This window comes from Microcaecilia unicolor, chromosome 10 (genome assembly GCF_901765095.1).
Source record: "Microcaecilia unicolor chromosome 10, aMicUni1.1, whole genome shotgun sequence".
NCBI lineage: Eukaryota > Metazoa > Chordata > Amphibia > Gymnophiona > Siphonopidae > Microcaecilia > Microcaecilia unicolor.
Genome location: NC_044040.1, coordinates 59630459 through 59652328, shown reverse-complemented (window position 1 = coordinate 59652328; position 21870 = coordinate 59630459). Strand labels below are relative to the sequence as shown.

Sequence of the window (21870 nt, the reverse complement as noted above, 5' to 3'; positions counted from 1 at the left end):
CTTTCACAGAGATAGATTATTGCACCCACAGCTTGCCAAAAATTAGAGGGAACACTGGGCAGCAACAGAGATGCAAGAACTCTTTTTTTGTAGTATTAAAGAAATGTGATACTATTCAGTGAGCAAAGAAAAGAACCCAATTATAAAGTAGTTATTTTATTCCTCCTTCCCATCCCACACACACACACGTTTTGGCACTGTGCATAACACAAAGTCTACCTCAGGCCTGATGACTCGGTGACACTCCCTGGATAGGTCTTCCACTCTAGCTTAGCCAAGGATGCTGCAGAGGAAAATGTTCACAGATCCTGAGGGAGGTGAAAGAAGGGGGACATCTAGCCCTCATACAGTGGCAACAACTTGTTGCCAGACCCAAGGCCCATGACTGCAGCATTCAAGAAGCAGACTTAATGGATCCAGGCTAAGGGCTAATCACCACAATAACTGGACCCAAAAGACAGATATGAGATGACACAAAAATAAAGGAGAAAACCCCCAGCTAGTTGTAAAATAAAGACTCATCATACCAGAACCCAAGCTCAAAAAACAATAATCAGGAATAAAGTGCTGAATCAAAAAAGAAAGAAAACCTGCATTATTTTTTAATTACAGCCCAGCATTTTGCTGAAAGCTACAGCTGAGACACTGTGGCAGAGCCCATCCCAAACGGGGCTAAGACTGCTGCTCTACTGGCCCAAATGTCCCCTGGAAGAAGCAACAGGATTCTACTTTACTGGCCCTTATATAAAAGGACCATTTATATTCAAGACTGTCTTATACACCAGGCCGTTACGATAAGCACAAATTTTAAGAAGCCTACATGTCCATTCTTGTTTTTCTTTTGCATTTGGTAGGTACACTGTGTACTTTGTTTCTGCTAATCAGTTTCCCCCTACGCAAGTTGAAAATAAACATCTCAAATGAGGAAGTACAAACGTTATCATATACTGTACTAGAACTGCTGATGCTACTGTTTATGAAAAGAACATGCATATTCCAGTCTATTCTAAACTCCAACCGCAGTACTGATTGTTTAAAGGTTATACTTTAACCCTCTCTTAAATTCAACCTTCTCTGTGACTCAGAATTTCAAAATCAACTAAAACTGTCACACACTGCTGCCATTTTGCTTTTAATTTAATTTTAAAATGAAGAGCTGAACAAAAAATCATTTTTGATCAGCATTTCACAGGGTAAACTAGGGTGATCACCATCAGAAACTGGCACGGAATAGAGAAAGGACACCCTTGAAAGGATTTTATAAAAATGGTACATGAAAATATATCACATTTCAAACCAGTAAAGAAAGCATTAACTATTTTAAATTCACTATTTTTACAACATCAAACACCACAACACAAAACATACAGAACACAAAATAGGGGGGGTTACATCTTTATACCAAGAAGGCATATCATTAAAAAAAAAAACCCACACAATACAGCCTAAGTTAAGCTGTCATGTATATGTTTAAATTAAGGGGCTCAAACAAAACAATACAAGTCATAAGGTGACAGATGGGCATCCACTTTAGGCACTGCTAGGCGCGCCAAATGCTCCTCACTTAGAGGGTATAATTGCCCCATTGCCCTGGCGACTTTCAAAGGCCCTGCGGTGTCAGCCCATTGAGCCGAAATAAGCTCTTGGATGGAGTCATGCAAAGGAAAGGCTCGAGCAGGCTTCTTAGTACTTGCCATCCTCGGATTACCAGAGGAGGCTTCGCCACTCCCAGGATCTTCAATAGAGAGAGGCAAGGCATCAGAAATAAGCGTTCGCAGCTCATCGCAGTGGAAAATCCTCACCGTGGAAGGATCATCTGGATCCGGTGGCAATCCTGCACCTTCCTCTGGCTCTTCCGACCACGAGGGCCTGCCAGACCCCTCAGAATCCTCACATCCTGACCACGGGGGGGGGGGGGGGGGGAGAGAAGGGGGTGCGCCACTCTCTGAAGGGGAATTAACCCTTCTGCGCTTGTCTTGCGGCCAGCTGTCAGGGGAAACGCGCCTGACTGCAATCTGAGGCCGGGCTCCACTGGAGGGGGAACAGTTAGCAGGCCAGAATGAGACCCCTGAATGCTTTATGCAGCAGCAACACAAACTCAGGGAAGCAGGACTCATCCTGGCCTCCCGGTTCCAGTCCGGAGATAGAAGCTCCCCCGTTAGCCTCCACACAAGGCTCCCCTCCAGTTTCAAACCCCTCCGCTTCTGCGGAGGTCGCGCCATGCGGCGTGTCCAAAATGGCGCCTGCTGTCAGCTCCCCAGAGCTAGCTGACCATGAGGCACTATGGTTTTTCAGTGCTCTCTATCTCCCCCTGCTGGTTGATGGACACAACCCATTCGCAATGGATTCATCTGCTTGATGACAAGGAATAATAATGCCTGTTCAACCTGCAAAACAGATCAAATGAATCAGATTTATTCTTTCTCCAGTTCAATAGACCCAGAAAAATACAAAAATTACTCCCAGATGTAACCACACATTTGCATGGAAAGGGAAAATGTGGCTCCCATAGCCAAGACACAAGATCTAAACTGCAAGAACGCTTTACAATGTAATTGAGTAGGTCTGGCCACATCAGGGAAAACAGTAACTTCCTGAACAAAATGTAATACATCTTTTTTTAGAAAAGTCATCAAAATAAGCAACTTATGTTCTTCCTTATAAAAAGGAAACCAACAAGGTTGCTCTTTTAGTAATTGGCTCCTGTGAAGATTCTAAGAACCTTGATAAATTTAAATTATCATATCACATACTCCCTCCTTATTATCAGACTTTCAAACTCCAGAAAGCAAATAATACAATTTTCATTGAATCATCATAAGTTAACTGCAACACATCTTTCATATAAATCTTGAATACCTCCAATGGTGCCAAAAAAAGCATCATTCGAAAGCTCAAAATATGCAAGTTCTTAGCTCTTAATATATTTTCAAAGGAGTCCAACTGAAGGATGAGTAGACAAGCTGTCTTTAATTGTTGTAGCAGCAACAGAATGGTAACCATTTCAGTTTCAATTTTACCAAACCTCGATTAATTTATTAATTTTTGAATCCTGCTCCGCCAATTTATTCTATTGAAGTTTTCTATACTGCTGAGATTCCATAGGGATGGGAAAATTAGGTTCTTACCATGATAATTTTCTTTCCTTTAGTCATTGCAAATGAAGCCATTACTTATGGGTTGTGTCCATCAACCAGCAGGGGGAGATAGACAGCGCACAACTTTTCACAGTGCCTCATGGCCAGCTAGCTCCACTGCCTCTTCAGTATTTGAAGCTTCCAAAGCAGTATGGCAAACCGCAATGGGAATAACATGAACTTTCCTCACAGCGAACGATGGCCCCTTAACAAGGGCATAAACTCAAAAAAGGAGGGAATGAACTCATCCTCCTGGAGGGAATAAACTCGTCCTCCACTTTGTATAAACGGAGGGAATACTTGCATCCTCCTGGAGGGAATAAACTCATCCTCCCAAAACATGAACTGGAGGGAATGAACTCATCCTCCTATAACTGTAACAAGAATCCTGAAGACTGTTTTCCGACTCCCCAAGGAAGGAAAATAACTTCAGGAAACAACCTAAAATCAGAATCACTGCAATACAGACAATCATACAGGGAAGGCTCATGGCTTCATCTGCTATGACTAAAGGAAAGAAAATTATCATGGTAAGAACCTAATTTTCCCTTCCTTGTCATCAAGCAGATGAAGCCATTACATATGGGATGTAACAAAGCAATCCCTAAATAGGGTGGGAACAGGTCACACCACGCGCTAGCACTTGTGCTCCAAAACGCGCATCCCTCCTAGCAGCCACATCCAGCCTGTAATGTCGGACAAAAGAGAGCTTAGAAGCCCATGTTGCTGCACTGCATATCTCTTGACGAGAGTGTGCTCCAGTTTCAGCCCAAGAGGAAGAAATCGCTCTGGTAGAATGCGCCTTAAAGGCTACAGGCGGAGACCGGCCGGCAAGCAGATAAGCTGAAAAGATAGTTTCTTTGAGCCAGCGGGCAATAGTGGCTTTAGACGCTGGAGACCCTCTGCGAGGACCTGATAGCTAAACAAACAGATGATGCTCATTCTGCCTCGCCTCACCCTATGCTTGGAACAACCTTCCTGAGCCCTTACGCCAAGCCCCCTCCCTGCCCATCTTCAAGTCTTTTTTTTTTTTGTTACATTTGTACCCCGCACTTTCCCACTCATGGCAGGCTCAATGCGACTTACATGGAGCAATGGACGGTTAAGTGACTTGCCCAGAGTCACAAGGAGCTGCCTGTGCCGGGAATTGAACTCACTTCCTCAGTTCCCCAAGACCAAAGTCCACCACCCTAACCACTAGGCCACTCCTCCACTAAAACCCACCTAAAACCCAACTCTTCAATGCTGCATTCGGCACCTAACTCTTACCGTTCAGTAAATCCAGACTGCCCCAATTTGACCGCCCCTATCGGACTGACCATTCACTTGTCTCTTAGATTGTAAGCTCTTTGAGCAGGGACCGTCCCTCTATGTTTAACAACTTTGAATAACTTTGTGTTGTCAGGAAATTTAAATTACCTCACTAGTTACCCATCTCTAGATCATTTATAAACATGTTAAAAAGCAGCAGTCCCAGCACAGACACCTGGGGAACCCCACTATCTACCCTTCTCCATTGAGAATACTGACCATTTAACCCTACTCTCTGTTTTCTATCCTTTAACCAGTTTTTAATCCACAATAGGACACTACCTCCTATCCCATGACTCTCCAATTTCTTCCAGAGTCTTTCATGAGTTACTTTGTCAAACGCCTTTCAAAATCCAGATACACAATATCAACCAGCTTCACAAGTTTGTTCACACCTTCTTCTCCCTATGCACCCAAGCATCCTTCTAGCTTTTGCTGTCGCCTTTTTTACCCGTTTGGCCACCTTATGATTATCAAATATGTTCACACCCAAGTCCCACTCCTCTTTTGTGCATAAAACTTCTTCACTCCCTAAACTGTACCATTCCCTTGGATTTTGGCAGCTCAAATGAATGACCATGCATTTTTTAGCATTAAATCTAAAGATTCCAAACTCCAGGCCATTCCTCTAGTTTTGCCAAATCCTTCCTCATGTAATGCACACCATTAGGGGTGTCTATCCTGTTGCAGATTGTGATATCACCCGCAAAGAGACACAAGAACATAACTGTTTGTCATACTGGGACAGACCGAAGGTCCATCAAGCCCAGCCTGGCAAGATTCCAAAACAGTAGAATAGATTTTATAGTGCTTATCCTAGAACTAAGCAGTGGATTTTCCCCGAGGCCATGTTAATAATGGTCTATGAACTTTTCTTTTAGAAAGTTATCCAAACCTTTTTTAAACCCCGGTAAGCTAACTGCTTTTACAACAGTCTCTGGCAACAAATTCTAGAGGTTAATTACACGTTGAGTGAAATATTTTCTCCAATTTGTATTAAAATTAATACTTTGTAGCTTCATTGTGCGCTCTGTAGTCCTAGTATTTTTGGAAAGAGTAAACAAGCAATTCACGTCTACCCGTTCCACTCCACTCATTATTTTATAGACCTCTATCATATCTTCCCTCAGCCATCTTTTCTCCAAGTTGAACAGCCCTAGCCGCTTTAGCCTTTCCTCATAGGGAAGTCATCCCATCCCCTTTATCATTTTTGTTGCCCTTCTCTGTACCTTTTCAAATTCTGTGACCAGAATTTGACACAGTATTCGAGGTGCAGTCACACCATGGAGTGATATAAAGGCATTATAAACATCCTCGTTTTTGTTTTCCATTCTATTTGCTTTCTTAGCCACCGCTACACACTAAGCAGACAGTCCTTCAGCAATATCGCTTACAAAAATGTTAAAGAGAACTAGCCCCAAGAACCGAACCTTGCGACATACCAATGGTAACATCTTTTTCCTCAGAAGCTCCATTTTACCATTACCCATTTTTGGGTGGGGGGGGGGGAGGGTTTAGGGATGAACATGGGCTACTATTAAGACGTGTTATTTTAGCACAGGTCCCATTTGATGCAATGAGTTCTAGTTACTAATAACCCGGGGGTAACAGTACCCACATTGATAATTTCTCTAGAGCCCCCAGTCCAATCTGATCCATTTTCAAGCTTAAAATGTCTTCTTACTAGTTTTTCCCCCCACGTACTAAGTTTCTGAAAATGTTAACAGAATGTGATGAAAGCAATTTTGCCACCAGACATTTGCATAATATTTTTCCAACTTATGTTGGGTTGGAAAGAATAAAAACTGGATTTGTCTCCAGCCCTTGAAGGCCAGCGCAGCACACCTCCAACCTATCACAATTACTCCTGTAGCTTAGAATAGGGTAGCTGTGATACAGTCAGAACACATTCAGGCCTACTAGGTACATCTAACTGAGCAACTTGCCGAGCAAGGAAAAAGCTGAACACGGGATAACAACTTCTCTTACCCTCTTTATTGACAGAGCAGATTTAACAATTGAAATTTTCATAATGAAAAAAGCATACCAGTAACTTCTTTCTAGTCCATGATGGATAGCTGTGTGGTGTGCTTTTTATTCCCATCAGTCTTGCTTCTCTCACATTACTCACACCCTAATTAGTGAATAACGTCTCACTTACCCTCTAAAATCACAACTTGTATTCCCACCTCATGAATACCTAAAAAGCTCTAAATGTTAAATTTCATATTTGCCAACATGTTGTCCATTCATGAACATAAAGACAGACTACTAGTAGTAACTGCTCCATATCACCTGGACAGGGTTAACAAATCAGTTTTACTCTTATTGCCTCTATGTAGTTACTGATTCAGTTTTAGATCCATAGAAGCAATTAAGCGTAAAACCAGGACCAAGTTAGTCAATCCAGAAGGACAGCTGAACTTAGGGCAGGAAGTTATGACTTTGCTACAAACCATAGACAATATGAATTCTCTTCCCACCTCTCAGCCCCTCGGCCTATGGAAATTGCGTGGCTAGATGGAAAAATTTAACCTTACTAGTTTTCTTCTCCAGTCCTACCAAACTTGGCCAGATGAGCAAGTATTTGCCTTCCTACCAGTAGATGGAGACAGACATCAAGATCTATAGTGATGTCCTTCCACACACAACCCCCCCCCCCCCCCCCCCACTGGCCGAGATTGGTGCTGCAGGAAGCACTTCAGTAATCCTATGCTAGTTAAGAAAAAAAATCAAATATAAATTCAGAGGGCTTACTCTGAATCCCAGTAACTGACCAGATCATCCTATCTCAAAGGGCTTGGTCCTGAAAGACACAGCTGTCCCTCAACCATCTCCAGGCCATTTGATTTAACATCTCATTAAAGGGGCCAAGGCTTTCCAGGGTAAGTTCTGGACTGGTTTGATAGTATTAAGAACAGGAAGTTGACAAGTAAAATTAATCTGTCCTTCCTAAACATCTTGCTAGACCAGTCCAGACACATGGAAATGGGTCTAAATATCTATCCAGTTGAGTGGTTGCAAACCAGTTCTTACTCTGAGGATATCTGCCCTTAAGACTGCATTCCTCCCCCCCCCCCCCCCCCCCCACCAGTCTACTACTTGATGGGCCTCAGTGCCTTGCAAAGGAATGTAACAAGTAGCTATCTTGCAAATATCCACTACAGGAACAGGCATGTGTTTCACCCAACAGGATGCCTGTACATTTGCAGAATAAGTTTTATTGGAAATTTCCAGCATGCAAAGAAGAAAAAGGCCAGAAGTAGTGACAGATATACGATACCACTGGCCATCTGGATGACAAGAGAAAGTAATGCCCTTGTAGCATGCACCCTCTGTTGGATGCAGAAACTCCTACTCCAAAAAACAGTTCTGCATGGGAACAGATCAGCCAGCCACCAATGCCTGCAAAAACCCTTACTTTGCCTAGTACTTCACGGGAGGGGGGGGGGGGGATGAGAGCAGCAGTCCCCCCCCCCCCCCCCCCCAGATTGCCACACCAGGAGTTTGTTGAAGGAATATATTACTGTTGCACGTACATGCCACCATCTGCTGATACAGAATGTACTCAAGTGCTTCCTCCTCTTCCACACCCTTGGATCTTTCTCTTCATCTACTGTAAGAAGGGTAAATAACCACTTATCTAGACTGGTCTGGCAGGACAATTAGGAAGCACACTTTAGTCAAATTAATATTTATGTAGCAACTTTTTGACTTAAGAGAAGAAAGAAGGCAACTGAAAGTTTGCATCCAACCTAGTGGGTTTCAGAAAAGTTCCAGAAGGTGGCATTTTTCACAGAATAAGAAGCTTATGTACAAGAAGTCATTATAGGAAGTAGAAGGAAGCTCTACAGGAATATAAAAAAAAACAATTTCTTTTCTCCGTATGATGGTGGATACCTGGAACAAAGTTCTAGCAGATTTTATACGAGCCAACATATTGGCAAAAATCATGCACACATGGGATAGATGCAAAGGAATCTTAATGATAGGAGAAAAGAGGAACCAACCACATATCAAGTCAGACACACAACAGCATCGTAGACAGGCACAAATGAACAAGCTGGGGCCCGGGGGGGGGGGGGGGGGGTGGACAAAGTGGTTCTTGTATTCTGTTAAAATTAGCTTCATGCAAATAGTTGCTTCCAGTTTATCTAATACAGGTAATAAGCTATATCAAAGTTTACAAAATCAGTGTGCTGCTGTTAGCACAGATCTCTTTCCTTAGAGACGAAAGTGCAACTTCCCCATCAAGGCAAGATGTAGAGACATTCACTATTATTAGAACAGAAATTTTTCCATAAATAAAGACAAAAAAAAAAAAAAAAAAAAAGTTTCCTCTGTTTAAACATCCCTGCATGCTGCTTTTGCCATGAATTTCTACCACCCTTTAAAATTTGGAGTAAACAAATGGGAACAAGTAAACACTGGTTAAGCTGTAATTAGTGAATCATAACAAATAGGTTTAAGTATACTCTGTTGTATTAACTGGCCATTATAGACGTGCCTCAACTGTGCTCTTGAGCAATCAAGCCAGAACCTGAATGACTCAAGCATACTAAAATGTGGCAATGTCCAGGCAAAGCATGACCTGGTGTGTCATATTTATATATTTTCATATGACAAACAAAATTTGTATTTCCTAAGAACAGCGAAACCAGCCTCAGGTTAGATCATCAAGCATACAGAGATGGTCAGGAGGGCCAAAGGAAAAGAAAAACCTGGGCATTATGTAGCAATGTGGGTTTGTAATGAAGACATAGGCAGCAGAACCATTGGGGCACTGGCTTGACCCAGAGGACCCCCAAACTACCGTGCCCTTAGTGTCTCAATAAATGTTTTCACAGAACCCTTAGGCCAATAAATAAATAAATACTTAACAGTTCTGCTTAATGTTTGGACATAAGGACCTAATGTCCCAACCTAACTCAGTAGCCGTTTGAAAGAAAAAACAATTTTTTTTTTATTTCAATCTTAAACCATAGTTACTTACTAGTAAGATGTGTGTGCCTGTTGGGCACTGCACAACTTCTCAAACACTGGAATCAGATTGGACACCGCCAGCTTCATTTCCTGTTCCACACTGAGTTTTACGCAGAACTTGCTTTTTAATCACAGCAACTGCCAAAAACCCTGCTTCACAAAGCTTTGCCACAAATTGAATTAGAATTCATGGAACTTTAGCCTCTAGCAGCATATATTCATCTTTTATCGATATCCAAAACTCAGTTCCATGCTGCCAAATTTTATTTTTAAGGTCTCCAGAAAAGCAGAAGGGGGAGGTTGGGAATTACAGGACTATTAGTCTAACCTAGCTTCTAAAGCGAAGGTTTGTGACGTTTCTAGAATTGAATGGACTGCAGGACCCGAAGAAGCATGCTATTAGTACAGGAAGGTCTTGTCAGACAAAAAAAAAATTAGATTTAACTAGGTGACCAAACAGTTGGATTAAAGGGAGTGCTAGATGTGGTGTACTTAGATTTTAGCAAAGTTTTTGATACGGTTATGCATAGGCAGCTGACAAATAAACTGAGTGCCCTCAGTATGGACCCTAAAGTGACTGGGTTAGAAACTGGTTAAGTGGAAGGAAGCAGAGGGTAGTAATAAATGGAGCTCACCGGAGGAAAAGAATGTTATCATGGAGTGCTGTAGGGACGGGTCCTCAGGCCACCTCTTTTTAACATCTTTGTGAGGGATATTGTGGAAGGGCTGTCTTGTAAGGTTTGTTTCATTGCAGATGATACCAAACTGCAATAGGACAGACACCCCCGAGGATGTGGATAGCATGAAGAGGGATCTAGCAGTTTGAAGAAGGAATCTTAGTTGCTGCAATGCTAAGAAGATGCAGGGTCATGCACTTGGGCTGCAGAAGTCCAAGGGAGCGGTACTGTAGAGAGGATGAGGTACTTCTGTGTATGAAAGAAGATTAGGACTTGGGGATGACAATCTTAAGGTGATCGAACAGATTGAAAATATGCCTCATAGAGTACTACTTTCACAAAAAGAGGTGGTCTTCCACAATTTTTCACTATGAACTGTGTGTAGCAAATCAAATGAGATGAGAGAAAGTAACAAGGATTCTTATCTAGTTGTAATTCCTTCCCTTTCATTTTTTTCAATTAGCTGACTGTTGAGGTCTTCAGACATGTGTTGAATTATATGACTACTACTACTACTTAACATTTCTAGAGCGCTACTAGGGTTACGCAGCGCTGTACAATTTAACAAAGAGAGACAGTCCCTGCTCAAAGAGCTTACAATCTAATATGACTGATAATATTGTTCAATAAAGGTACCTTGGAAAGCAGTCTTCCTGTAGATTATCAAACCATAATGCTGGCCATATCCACTACAACTGGTAAAAATCAGTTCTTTTGCGATGGTGTGAAGCTTTTTACATTTTATAAGCCACCTTATAGGATGCTAGCAAAGCACTGCTTGCTATTGATGCTTGTTTTAAAAAATGTTCCTTTCTGTTCTTTGAATTCTTTTAACTCTCTGGTAAAATAATCACAGGATTTACTAGCCACGTTAGGAGGTTTGGTCCCTAAGTAGTATTATAGTTTACTTGGAAGTATGCATTCTACAGTCCAAACTTTCAGACATAACACACACTGCGAATGTTCTTCATGATCGACATCTAGATAAAGTATCGCCATATTCCAATAGTTTCATTTCTTCACAACTTTACCACTGGAATGTGGTTCTTCATCATCTTCTTCACTCCCATGTTTATTAATGTTCAAAAGTCTTTCCATTTTTATGCACAAAAATCAACAAAATAATTCACTGAACTTCACTAGACCTCAGATACTTAAAAGTTCGAGAAGTTCCCGGTGTAGCCAAAAAATACAAGTATACAAGAACATATCTCAAACAGTTGAGAATGTCATCGACAGGAATGTACTGCAATTTAGTGCTGAAACTAAAACCTCAAGTTAGAAGAAATAGTTCACGCAGTGTCTGACAGATGTCTAGTATTGCTGTGTTTCTCTCAGAAATTTTAAATATCCCACAGTGCCCCTGTCAGTTCACTGTGGCACCCTGGGGCTACAGTTTGGGAACAAATGGCTTGATCAGTATTTTGCCCAACCCAGCATAAGCAAAGAGAGGGCTTGCAGGCACCAGCAATTTGGTTTGTTTAACCTCTCCGACCAGAAAGGTATTCAATTGCCACTGAGTGAATGGCTACTATAATCATAATTCCCAAGTTATGCTGTTCCACACAATGAATGTCAAGCACTTTGGACAGCAGGATAATGTATAACTGTAGTGGGGCCATCCCAGTAGTGGTGTTGTACATAGCTATGCAGATAGGAATTCAACTCCAAAACCAGATCTTCTGTTCCCCAACTTGACCAGGCAGGAATGGGTATGTTGTGCTGGCAGCAGTAACAGGGCCTGGGGGAAAGGATCTCAGAATCAGATTATACCACCATATACTATCTAGACTCCAGGCTCACAACTGTGGGTGGATGACATCTGGACTAACACTGCTGCTGCAATAAGTGAGCTAAGGTGAGGGGGTGAGGAGAAGACATCTGAGTAGTTGCAAATAAAGGGGCTGATGGCACCAGTACAATAAAAGGTTGGATCCTTTTTGAGATAGATGCCAAAAGGAGTATGATGAAGCCAACAACCCTCCCAAAACAAAACAAAATTATACCACATCCTATTCCCCAAAATACTGTTACTTTTTATATATCAAGACCACATAGCGCTAACCAGCATGTTTCATTATGCTTAACCGAGGCCAAACATAAAGATACAGATACAATTATGGGTGTGAGATCAAGTAAAAAGCATATATGAATACTCCTCACAGAATACCACTAACATTTTAAGTTAAAAGATGCAAACCAGTCTACCGGTCCAATATAAAGATACTGCCTTACTTTATCATGTCAAGCTTTGAAAATGCTAATTGAAACACTTTTCTCCAGACAGGGCTTAATTTCTGGCAGGAACAACCCAGAATACAGTTCTGCTCCAGCCTCTCCCTCCCAGATATCCTGCAGGGAAGAGGATGGAAAGAGGTGAACTCAAAACAGAACACAGAACAAATCAATCTATTCCCAAATTCAACCTCCTCCTCCTGTTGCATCTGCCCCTGGCCAGCTACCAGCCAGTCCCTATCCCCCAGCCTCACAGTTTGAGCCCTCTATACAGTAAAATATGTTCTACTGTAACTGTGGTAACTGTTTACCACTGAAACAGGTCACTCCAAGAGGCTGATAATACAACTGATGTAAAAAAATTTAAAACCGAATTTAAAGAAATATTCAGTTTAACTGATATGATCTTTAAAACCTTACAGATAGCATCACCACCTCAAACTCAGGAAGGGTGATGATGTTGATGCAACATATGCTCATATTAGCCCTCTCCTCAAGTCACTTCACTGGCTTCCTATTCGTTTCCACATGCAGTTCAAACTCCTCTTATTGACCTATAAGTGCATTCACTCTGCAGCTCCTCAGTACCTCTCCACTCTCATCTCTCCCTACATTCCTCCCTGGGAACTCCGTTCACTGGGTAAATCTCTTATCTGCACCCTTCTCCTCCACTGCTAACTCCAGACTCCGTTCCTTTTATCTTGCTGCACCATATGCCTGGAATAGACTTCCTGAGCCGGTACGTCAAGCTCCATCTCTGGCCATCTTGAAATCTAAGCTAAAAGCCCACCTTTTTGATGCAGCTTTTAACTCCTAACCCTTATTCACTTGTTCAGAACCCTTTATCATCCTCACTTTAATATTCCCTTATCTCTTGTTTGTCCTATTTGTCTGTCCTAATTAGATTGTAAGTTCTGTTGAGCAGGGACTGTCTCTTCATGTTCAAATGTACAACGCTGCGGACGTCTAGTAGCGCTATAGAAATGATAAGTAGTAGTAATAATCGCTCTCTTCAAGGCCTGCAAGTTTATTTCATCCCACATGAAGCAGAATCTGCTCTATGATCTAATCTCTTCTTTATACTCATTCCATCACATTTAGCATAGCTATAAATACAGAGTAAGCAAATACATTCCGTACAGTATTACGATGAGTAAAGATTGATCTTCCACAGCCAGCTACATTAAGAATAGTAAAGCAATAACACTCTTCACACATTCCAATTCAAAAGGTAAATGTACTTAATGCACCTCTAGCTCCGCTTCTCAGCCTCTTTTTGGCCAAAATCAAATATGATCCTTTATATCGATGTTTTATATCACAGGACCAAGGCTGTGGAACTATTTGCCTACTAAAGGTTACAGCTTTAATGGATGATTTTTAAAAAAGGTTTCAAGATTGTTTCAGCGAGCGTTTGACATCTTCTCTTAGGGGCAGATGATCAGAAGTAAACGCAGGCGCTAGAGACTATTAGCACCATCCTAGCACCCACGTTTGCTGCCGACCCACTATCAGAGCCCCCCGAGCGCTTGACCGCAAGCAGCATGCAAATGCATGCTAAAAGGGCTCTGAGTACAAGCAGCATGCAAATACATGCTAAACAGGTATTTTATTATCCCTTCCCAATGATCAGCAGGCGGTGCGCCAAACACTGGCTCGCTGTCCGCAGCAAACCCTAACGCCAGCTCGGAGCTGGCGTTAGGGTTTGCAGACCATTGGGGAGGAATGGTGAGCCCTGTCCAGCATGCATTTCCAGTCCCCCCCCCCCCCAGGACGCCCCCTACAAGTTCACTGGGGGCTAGAGATTCTGTGGATCTCCAGTTCCCCCTAACCTCCCCTCCCCCTAACCTCCCCTCGCACCCCAAAATAAAAGCCCTGGTGGCCCAGTGGGACTCAAACACAAGCCCACTCAACCTGGTGGTCTAGCAGCCCCCTTCCCCACCCCTGTACCTGTGAGACCTATTCCTTGAAAATGGCAGCCCCAGCCCTGCCCAGGCATCCTGGGATGCGTTGGGGCTTCACCACCATACAAGGGAAAACTCCTATGCAGTGGTCTGCGCTGGACTGCATTTTTAAGGCGCACTGGAAGAGGCGGGAGTGTACTACTCTCTCTTCCACCACTCAGGTACAGGGAAGGGGATCGCTAGACCACCAGGTTGGGGGGGGCTTGTGTTTGAGGCCCACTGGGCCGTGTCGCTGGCTTGAGGTGGGGGTTCGGAGGGCACTAGGTCACCAGGGCCTTGTATTGCAGAGGGGGCTGGGGGATCTCACAGACCTCCAACCCCTATGTTTGACAGCCCAGACTTGTCAAACAAGTGTGTGAGGATTGTGCTTGAACGCATGCTCAGGAACAATCCTCCCGCACTTTTACCCTATATTAGAGAAATAGCATGCTTAAACTTGCATGCTATTATATCTGATCTTAAGGGTGGTAAAGCCCCACGCTGTTCCAGCTCTAATTTTTAGAGCGCTGTTTGGAACAGCGTGGGGCTTTTGATCATCTGCCAGTTAATGCCAATTTCTTTTGATTAACTGTTAGTAATCATTGTTATATAGTAACATAGGAAATGACAGCAGATAAGAGACCTGTACGGTCCATCCAGTCTGCTCAACAAGATAAAAGTATCACATACTATTTAAAATGAGTTTAAGTATAACTGAGTATGATACGTCCTTGCCATTCTCAGGGCACAGATTTTGATGTTTAGAAGATACTATGTTTGTGCAGTGAGTTTTGTGAAATCTGTACCCAAGATTATGAGTGTAAATTGTTCCCTACTCAGGATGGTAGATTAGCAAGCTACAAATTTTTTAAATAAATAAATATGACTGAGCCATGAGCTAAGACCCTTCTTGTCTCATTGGCTAACACTGAGAAACCCACACTGAGAGGGAAAAGGCCCCATAGAAGACAAAAAACAAAACAAAACACTACACTAGCCATAAAGAACGAATGTTAGCCAGCAATTTCTACTGCCAAAGTTATTATTGGGAAGTGGAATTATACTTTTAAAAATGCAATGTTTTCACTTTTAATTTTGTTAAAACTACTGCAAAATTCCTCAGGCACCGACTCTCAGTTAACACTACCTAAGTCTAGCCACCAATTGGCCAGTGCCAACATTCCAAGTTCCAAATACAGGCAATTGATTGAAAGAACCCAAATGAAGCCGAAGTTCAGGACATGTATTTGTTCCCCATGTATCGAATCCTGACACTGAATGAATCTACACAAATCAAAATATGTTCTTTGAGAATTTCAATATAAATATTATATTAAGTTGTCCTTTTTCCATGCACAAAACAAGAGTAACATTATAATGAAAATCCAATGAGATTAGAATGCTAGTGAATGGTTAATTATCTGTAATGATATTTTTTGGAAAAAAAATGTCATATTTCCAATCCATCTGCAAATCTTCCATCTACTTGCTTTGAGATGTAAAGCTTATACAATTTATTACATATATGCATATATAAAAATGTTATTACGGACACATACATATGCATGCTACAAGGGGACCATAAATCTTTAGATATATACTGTTCACCTTCATGCAAAATATACCCTCAAGCTAATTAGAATCAGTAGCATAGCTTTCAATAAAATATCCCAATAGCCCTTCTGTAGCGACTCAAATCTGATTGTCAAGATCTGGAGCAGGATGTTTTAAGGCTAAACAAGACCATCATCACTCATGGATACCTTGTATGCAACTCTACTACTACTACTTAACATTTCACTGTGGACACCACAAAAACATGAAGTGTTTGTCACTTCATGTCCAGGTAACTTAACAGGATAAGCCAGTTGAGGCTAATCTTACTGCAGATTAGGCATTTGCCTAGGGTGGCAGTCAGTGAGTCTAGAAAATGTGTGTCACTGACAGCACAGGCCTTAAGCATTTGTACATGCTCAAGACCCGGTGGATTCCCCTAACTCCTCCCTCCCCAAAAAATATTCCTGTTTCTAAAGGGACAGGACTCTGTAGGCCTTAAACATGCACATGTGCTCAAGGCTACATGACAGCAGCAGCACACACTGCTTCAAAGGGGTTAGGAAAGGAGAGAGATGCTGGATACCTTTGGGGTGGGGAAGGAAGGAGAGAGATGCTGGACCCCTTGAGGATAGGAAGGAAAAAGGAGATATACAGGACATAGTTGGGAGGACGTTGAGCCACCCCTTCATTTGGGGGGGGGGGGGGAGCATAATTGAAGGTTTGTTTCCGTGGGCCTGCCCATTTTACCTCCCAGCACGCATGGATTCTTAGATTTCAAGACAAAACCACACAATGGCGTTAAACAAAACCGGCTTTGTCTATTCAGCTGCCAACTCTAGGATAAGATTCTGGAGATCAATAGCCGATACAGAAGGACCTGATCTTTCTCAGTTATAAGATGCAGGGTCCCACAGTAGAGAGGACCGGGGGCTGCGCCCCGCCCCCTTTTCAGTGTCAACTACCCCGTTCACAGCTTCCGTTCCTCCCTTCTCTTTCCACTGACGGCCTGTCACAGTTCCCCTTACACCCCATCTCATCAAGGTAGCGGGACTCTCGGCAGAGCTGAGTTCTGTAACCGCGAAGTTGTCGACTACTGATCCAATAACAGTACAATCAAGGCCTGGGGTCGCCGCCATAAACAGCTCACTGCCGGCAGTCACTCACCTTCCCGGTACTTCTTGCGCAGCCGCCGATGGACGCTCTTCACCACCCCAGATAGCTTCTCCTGTTCCAGCTTGCGCTCGCGCTCCTGGGGCGGCTCAGGGGCCCCGCTCTCTCCCACCCGCACACCGCACGCTTTCTCCATAGCGCTACTGCTCTTGCACACACACCGACCGTCAGCGCCGCAGACCCAACACCAGAGACGTCACAGCCTACACCTCGAGCCGTTGGTTGTCTCCTGGAGGCAGAGCGGAAATGGAAGGTCCGGAGAGCCAATGGGAACGGAGAAGGCGTGGTCTAACTTTGTTTATTTGGTAAGGCATAGAGATCCCAAGCAAACGCCGAGCTCAATGAGGGAGGGTGACTTACATCGCATGCGCGAGATATTATTGTGCAGCGCCTGGGCACTGTGTGGGCAGCGATCGCTTTGTTGCTGAATTATTCGCAAAGCTGCCATAGTTACTCATTTCCAGAACGACAGTTTTAGGCTCTGATTCTAGGCATTGAAATCAATGGTGCAGATCCCATAATGCATGGCGATGTTGTCATAAATCTAGATCTGTCGCTTCATCTCTCTGTTGGAACAGGGTAGTTTGGCATTTCTGCAGTGGCGTACTAACATGGGGGCGGTGTGCTCTCGCTCCGCAGTCAGCTCCTTCGACAGCCCCCCCCCCCCCCCCCCCCGAACCGCTCTAGCTTGCAGTGAACGCGCCTCTGCCCGTAAGAAACGCATCTGATGTAACTTCCTATTTCCGCGAGGGCGGGACATAGAGAAGGCCCGACGACGAGGCGCGTTCACTGCACGCTAGAGCTGCGCCGCTGATTCAGCGATTTTTAAACTGCAGCGGTTCGGGGGGGGGGGCCTGTCGAAGGAGCTGACTGCGGAGACAGCAGCCTTTCGGTCGGGCGCAGCGGGAGCGGAGCACACACCCCCTTGTTCTTACACCCGGGGCGCCTCCGATTCAACAATTTTTAAAGTGCAGCGCAGCCGGTTGGGTGGCAGAGAGAAGGGGGCTGTCGAGTCGAGGGTACTGACGGTAGGCAGGTGGGGACTGGGTCGGGGGATGGGCTCAGATGGGAAAAGGGGACTGGGTCCGGGGGGACTCAAATGGGAGACGGGGTCGGGGGTCGGGGGCTCAGATGAGAGAAGGGGGCTGGAACTGGGTCTGAGAAGGGGGCAGGAGGGAGAATGGGGGCCATGCCTGGGACAGGGGCAGGTGGGAGAATTGGTCTGGGGCTGAAAAGGAGGGCAGGTGAGAGAATGGGGCTGGAGCTGAAAAGGGGGGCCCTAATGCAAGGCAGGTGGATTAAGAGAACTGAGGGCTAAAAAGGAGGGTAGGTGGGATAAGGGGGCTAGTACTGGAACTGGGGGCTGAAATGGGCAGGGGATGAAACTAGGGGCTGAAAAGGGGACAGGGAGAAGTGGCTGGGACTGAAGCTTGGGACTGATGGGAGAAAAGGGCTGGGACTAGTGGGATAGTGGGGCTGAAAAGGAGGGGGCAGGTGGGAGACATGGGCTGGAACTAGGGACAGGTGGGATAATGGGGCTGGAACTGGGGGCTGAAAAGAGGGGACAGATCCTGGATGGAAGGGGGAGATAGAGGGAGGGCAGACCCTGGATGGATGGGAGACGGAGGGCAAATGGTGGATCGAAGGGGCAGAGAGAAAGGCCGATAGTGGATGGAAGGGGGGGAGAGAGAGAGGGCAGATGGTGGATGGAAGGGGCAGAGATAGAGGGCAGATAGTGGTTGGAAGGGGCAGAGAGCGAGAGAAGCAGGATGGTAGATGGAGGGGAGAGGGCAGACAGTGGATGGCAGGGAGAGAGCGAAGACAGATACTGGATGGATGGAAGGGAGACAGTTAAACGAAGATGAGGAAAGCAGAAACCAGACAACAAACTGTAAATAAAATATATTTTTTCTTTTTTTGCTTTAGGATAAAGTAGTATTGTAGCTGTGTTAATAAATATTTATAAATAGAACATTTATAAATTTATAACATTTATAAATTAGTGGACTAATTTGAATACATTTTGACTAACTTTCGGAGAACAAAACCCCCTTCCTCAGGTCAGGATAGGATACTGTAACAGTATACTGTATTGACCTGAGGAAGGAGGTTTGGGCCTCTGAAAGCTAAATGTATTAGTCCAATAAAATGGTATTATTTTTTTTTTCTATATTTGTTTTATTTCTATTTGTTAATTTGTAAAGTAGTGATTGGTATTTGTTAGTTTTTTCAAATGTACATTTGCTATCTTTATATTTTGCATAGCACTAGGGGACATTTTCTGTTTCTGTGTGTTGCATTGTATGCAGAATCTGGTATCTTGGGGGTTCAGTTTAATTTTTGTTTAAATAGAAAATTTATGATTACTTATTCTATAGTGGATTAGGGTGTGTCTGTGAAAAAGACAGGGCTTTAGTTGGCATTGACTGTGCAGGGTTGACGATCTGTACTATTCTACCTGGTTTCATTACAATAGGTGACTTGATGTTCTAGTGCTCACAGTTGTGTTTAAGGTGCTTTCCTTTTCCTTGTGTGACTCATAGAAATGACTGCTTATGGTATGGTAGAATTGCTCCATAGGTCCCGAGTGTTTTGTATTCTCGGTATGCCTAGTACAGGATTTTGGAGGGGGGTGTTATAAAATGACCTGCCCTGGGTGTCAAATACCGTAGGTATGCCACTGCATTTCTGTCCTCTATTTCATACTGCATTGTTCTGTAAGTGCTACAGTTTATCACAACATGAAGAAAGCAGGCATCATATTTTTGAACATAGTTCCTGTATACTGTAAACATTCTCAAAATGGGGCATTTCAAAATTGCTGACAACAGTAGAAATCAGGACTGGCCTTGAGGGTAGAGATAGCAGTGTGGTTGCCCCAGTTGCTGTGAAAGATGAACGCACTCTTGACATTATTTGGCATTGCCTTGCAGTAGTCAGCCAGGGATCCACACTGTACTGGTGGTGACTGGAGCCTGGAGGTGAACCTTATGCAGTAGAAGCAATGATAGCAAAGATAGCCTTCAAGTAAACTACAGAGATAGTTAATTTGAAGGCTATCTTTGTGCCAGTACACTTACACTGATCATCGCTTTCATAAGAGGCAGGTCTAAGAGAAGACAAACACAACAGCCATACCAGTAGAAGAAATCTTGCGTACCTACCTTCCTACATAGTTTGCATCCCCCACTGCATCCCTTTCCCTACACCTGTGGGAACATGTGATGTGAAACATGTTACTACACACTTCTATACCGCTAAAACCACAAGTTCTAAGCATTTTTTGTGCATACTTTTAACAACTAATTGGGGAGCAATTTTCAATCTAGAAAATTTACGAAGCGAGTAATTCTTTTAGAAGGTTGCCAACATTTAGGCACTAAGAATGCACATAAATGATCAGAATACCAGCATATACACATAAATGCCAATATTCTGCCTACATGCTAGTCTATAAAATGGTGCCTAAATGCAATGGCACATTTTTCGAAGGTGAGCATACGCATGGTGGAGCATTGCAAAGTTATATAAATTGTAGGCACATAGATTGGATTAAATGTGATATACCACCTTTCTGTGGTACAACCAAAGAACTTTACATATGTTATATGCAGGTATTTTCTCTGTCCCTAGTGGGCTCACAATCAACTTTTTTTTGTGTCTGGGGCAATGGGAGGGTTAAACAACTTGCCCAGGGTCACAAGGATAGAATATTATTATTTAAGCATATTAGCAAGCTAGATGTGAGTATTTACATCAGCTCAACGGCTGGTGTAAGTGTTCAAGCCTAAAATATACCTGCGTATTTGCATTGCTACATTAGTATTCTATAAAGGAAAGTTGACCCTTATTCTCTTTTATAGACTGTTGGCATTACTTGTTAGGTACATACCTATAATTTAGGCACAAGCACTTACACTAGCAAAACAGCTGGTGTAAGTGCTCATGTCGAAATGCTGCAGATACATGCATAACTTATAGTATTCTATAAATTATGTGTGTAAATGTGAGTTCTTCCCAGAGTCCACCCATTTTGCCCAACCCAGCTTAAGCAAATAGAGAGCTTGGAGATGGTAACAGAGGTTGCTTTGTTCGACCTCTCTAAACAGAAAGGTATTCCATTACCCCTGAGTGAATGGCTACTATAGTCATAATTACCGAGTTATGCTGTTCCACACAGTGACTGTTAAGCACTTTGGGTTATTCATGGATAAAAGGATTTTATATAACTGTAGTGGGGCCATCCCAGTAGCGGTGCTGCACACAGCTGTGTAGACAGCTATCAGGCTTATTTTCAAAAGCGAAGGACGCCCATCTTTTGACACAAATCGCAAGATGGACGTCCTTCTCACAGGGTCGCCCAAATCGGCATAATTGAAAGCCGATTTTGGGTGTCCTCAACTGCTTTCTGTCGCAGGGATGACCAAAGTTCACAGGGGCATGTCGGAGGCATAGCGAAGGCGGGACTGGGGCGTACCTAACACATGGGTGTCCTTGACCGATAATGGAAAAAAGAAGGGCGTCCCTGACGAACACTTGGACGACTCTACCTGGTCCTTTTTTTCTTACAACCAAGCTAAGAAAATGTGCCCTAAATGACCAGGTGACCACCGGACGGAATCGGGAATGATGACCTCCCATTACTTCCCCAGTGGTCACTAACCCCCTCCCGCCCTCAAAAAAAATATTTTTTTCTGCCCCTATGCCAGCCTCAAATATCATACCCATCTCCATGACAGTAGTATGCAGGTCCCTGGAGCAGTTTTAGTGGGTGCAGTGCACTTCAGGCAGGTGACCCAGGCCCATCCCCCCCTACCTGTAACACTTGTGGTGGTAAATGTGAGCCTTTCAAAACCC

The 21870-nt window shown here is 43.6% G+C and overlaps 1 protein-coding gene across 1 annotated transcript in view; it reads right to left on the bottom strand.

Annotated features, from left to right (window-relative positions):
- Positions 1–17644, bottom strand: part of BMT2 (base methyltransferase of 25S rRNA 2 homolog) — a 133973-nt gene extending 116329 nt beyond the window's left edge. The window contains exon 1 of the mRNA XM_030217122.1: positions 17008–17644. Coding sequence (XP_030072982.1) covers positions 17008–17149 — 142 coding nt within the window. The 5' untranslated portion in view covers positions 17150–17644. The remainder of the gene's footprint in view (positions 1–17007) is intronic.
- Between the last annotated feature and the right edge of the window lie 4226 nt (positions 17645–21870).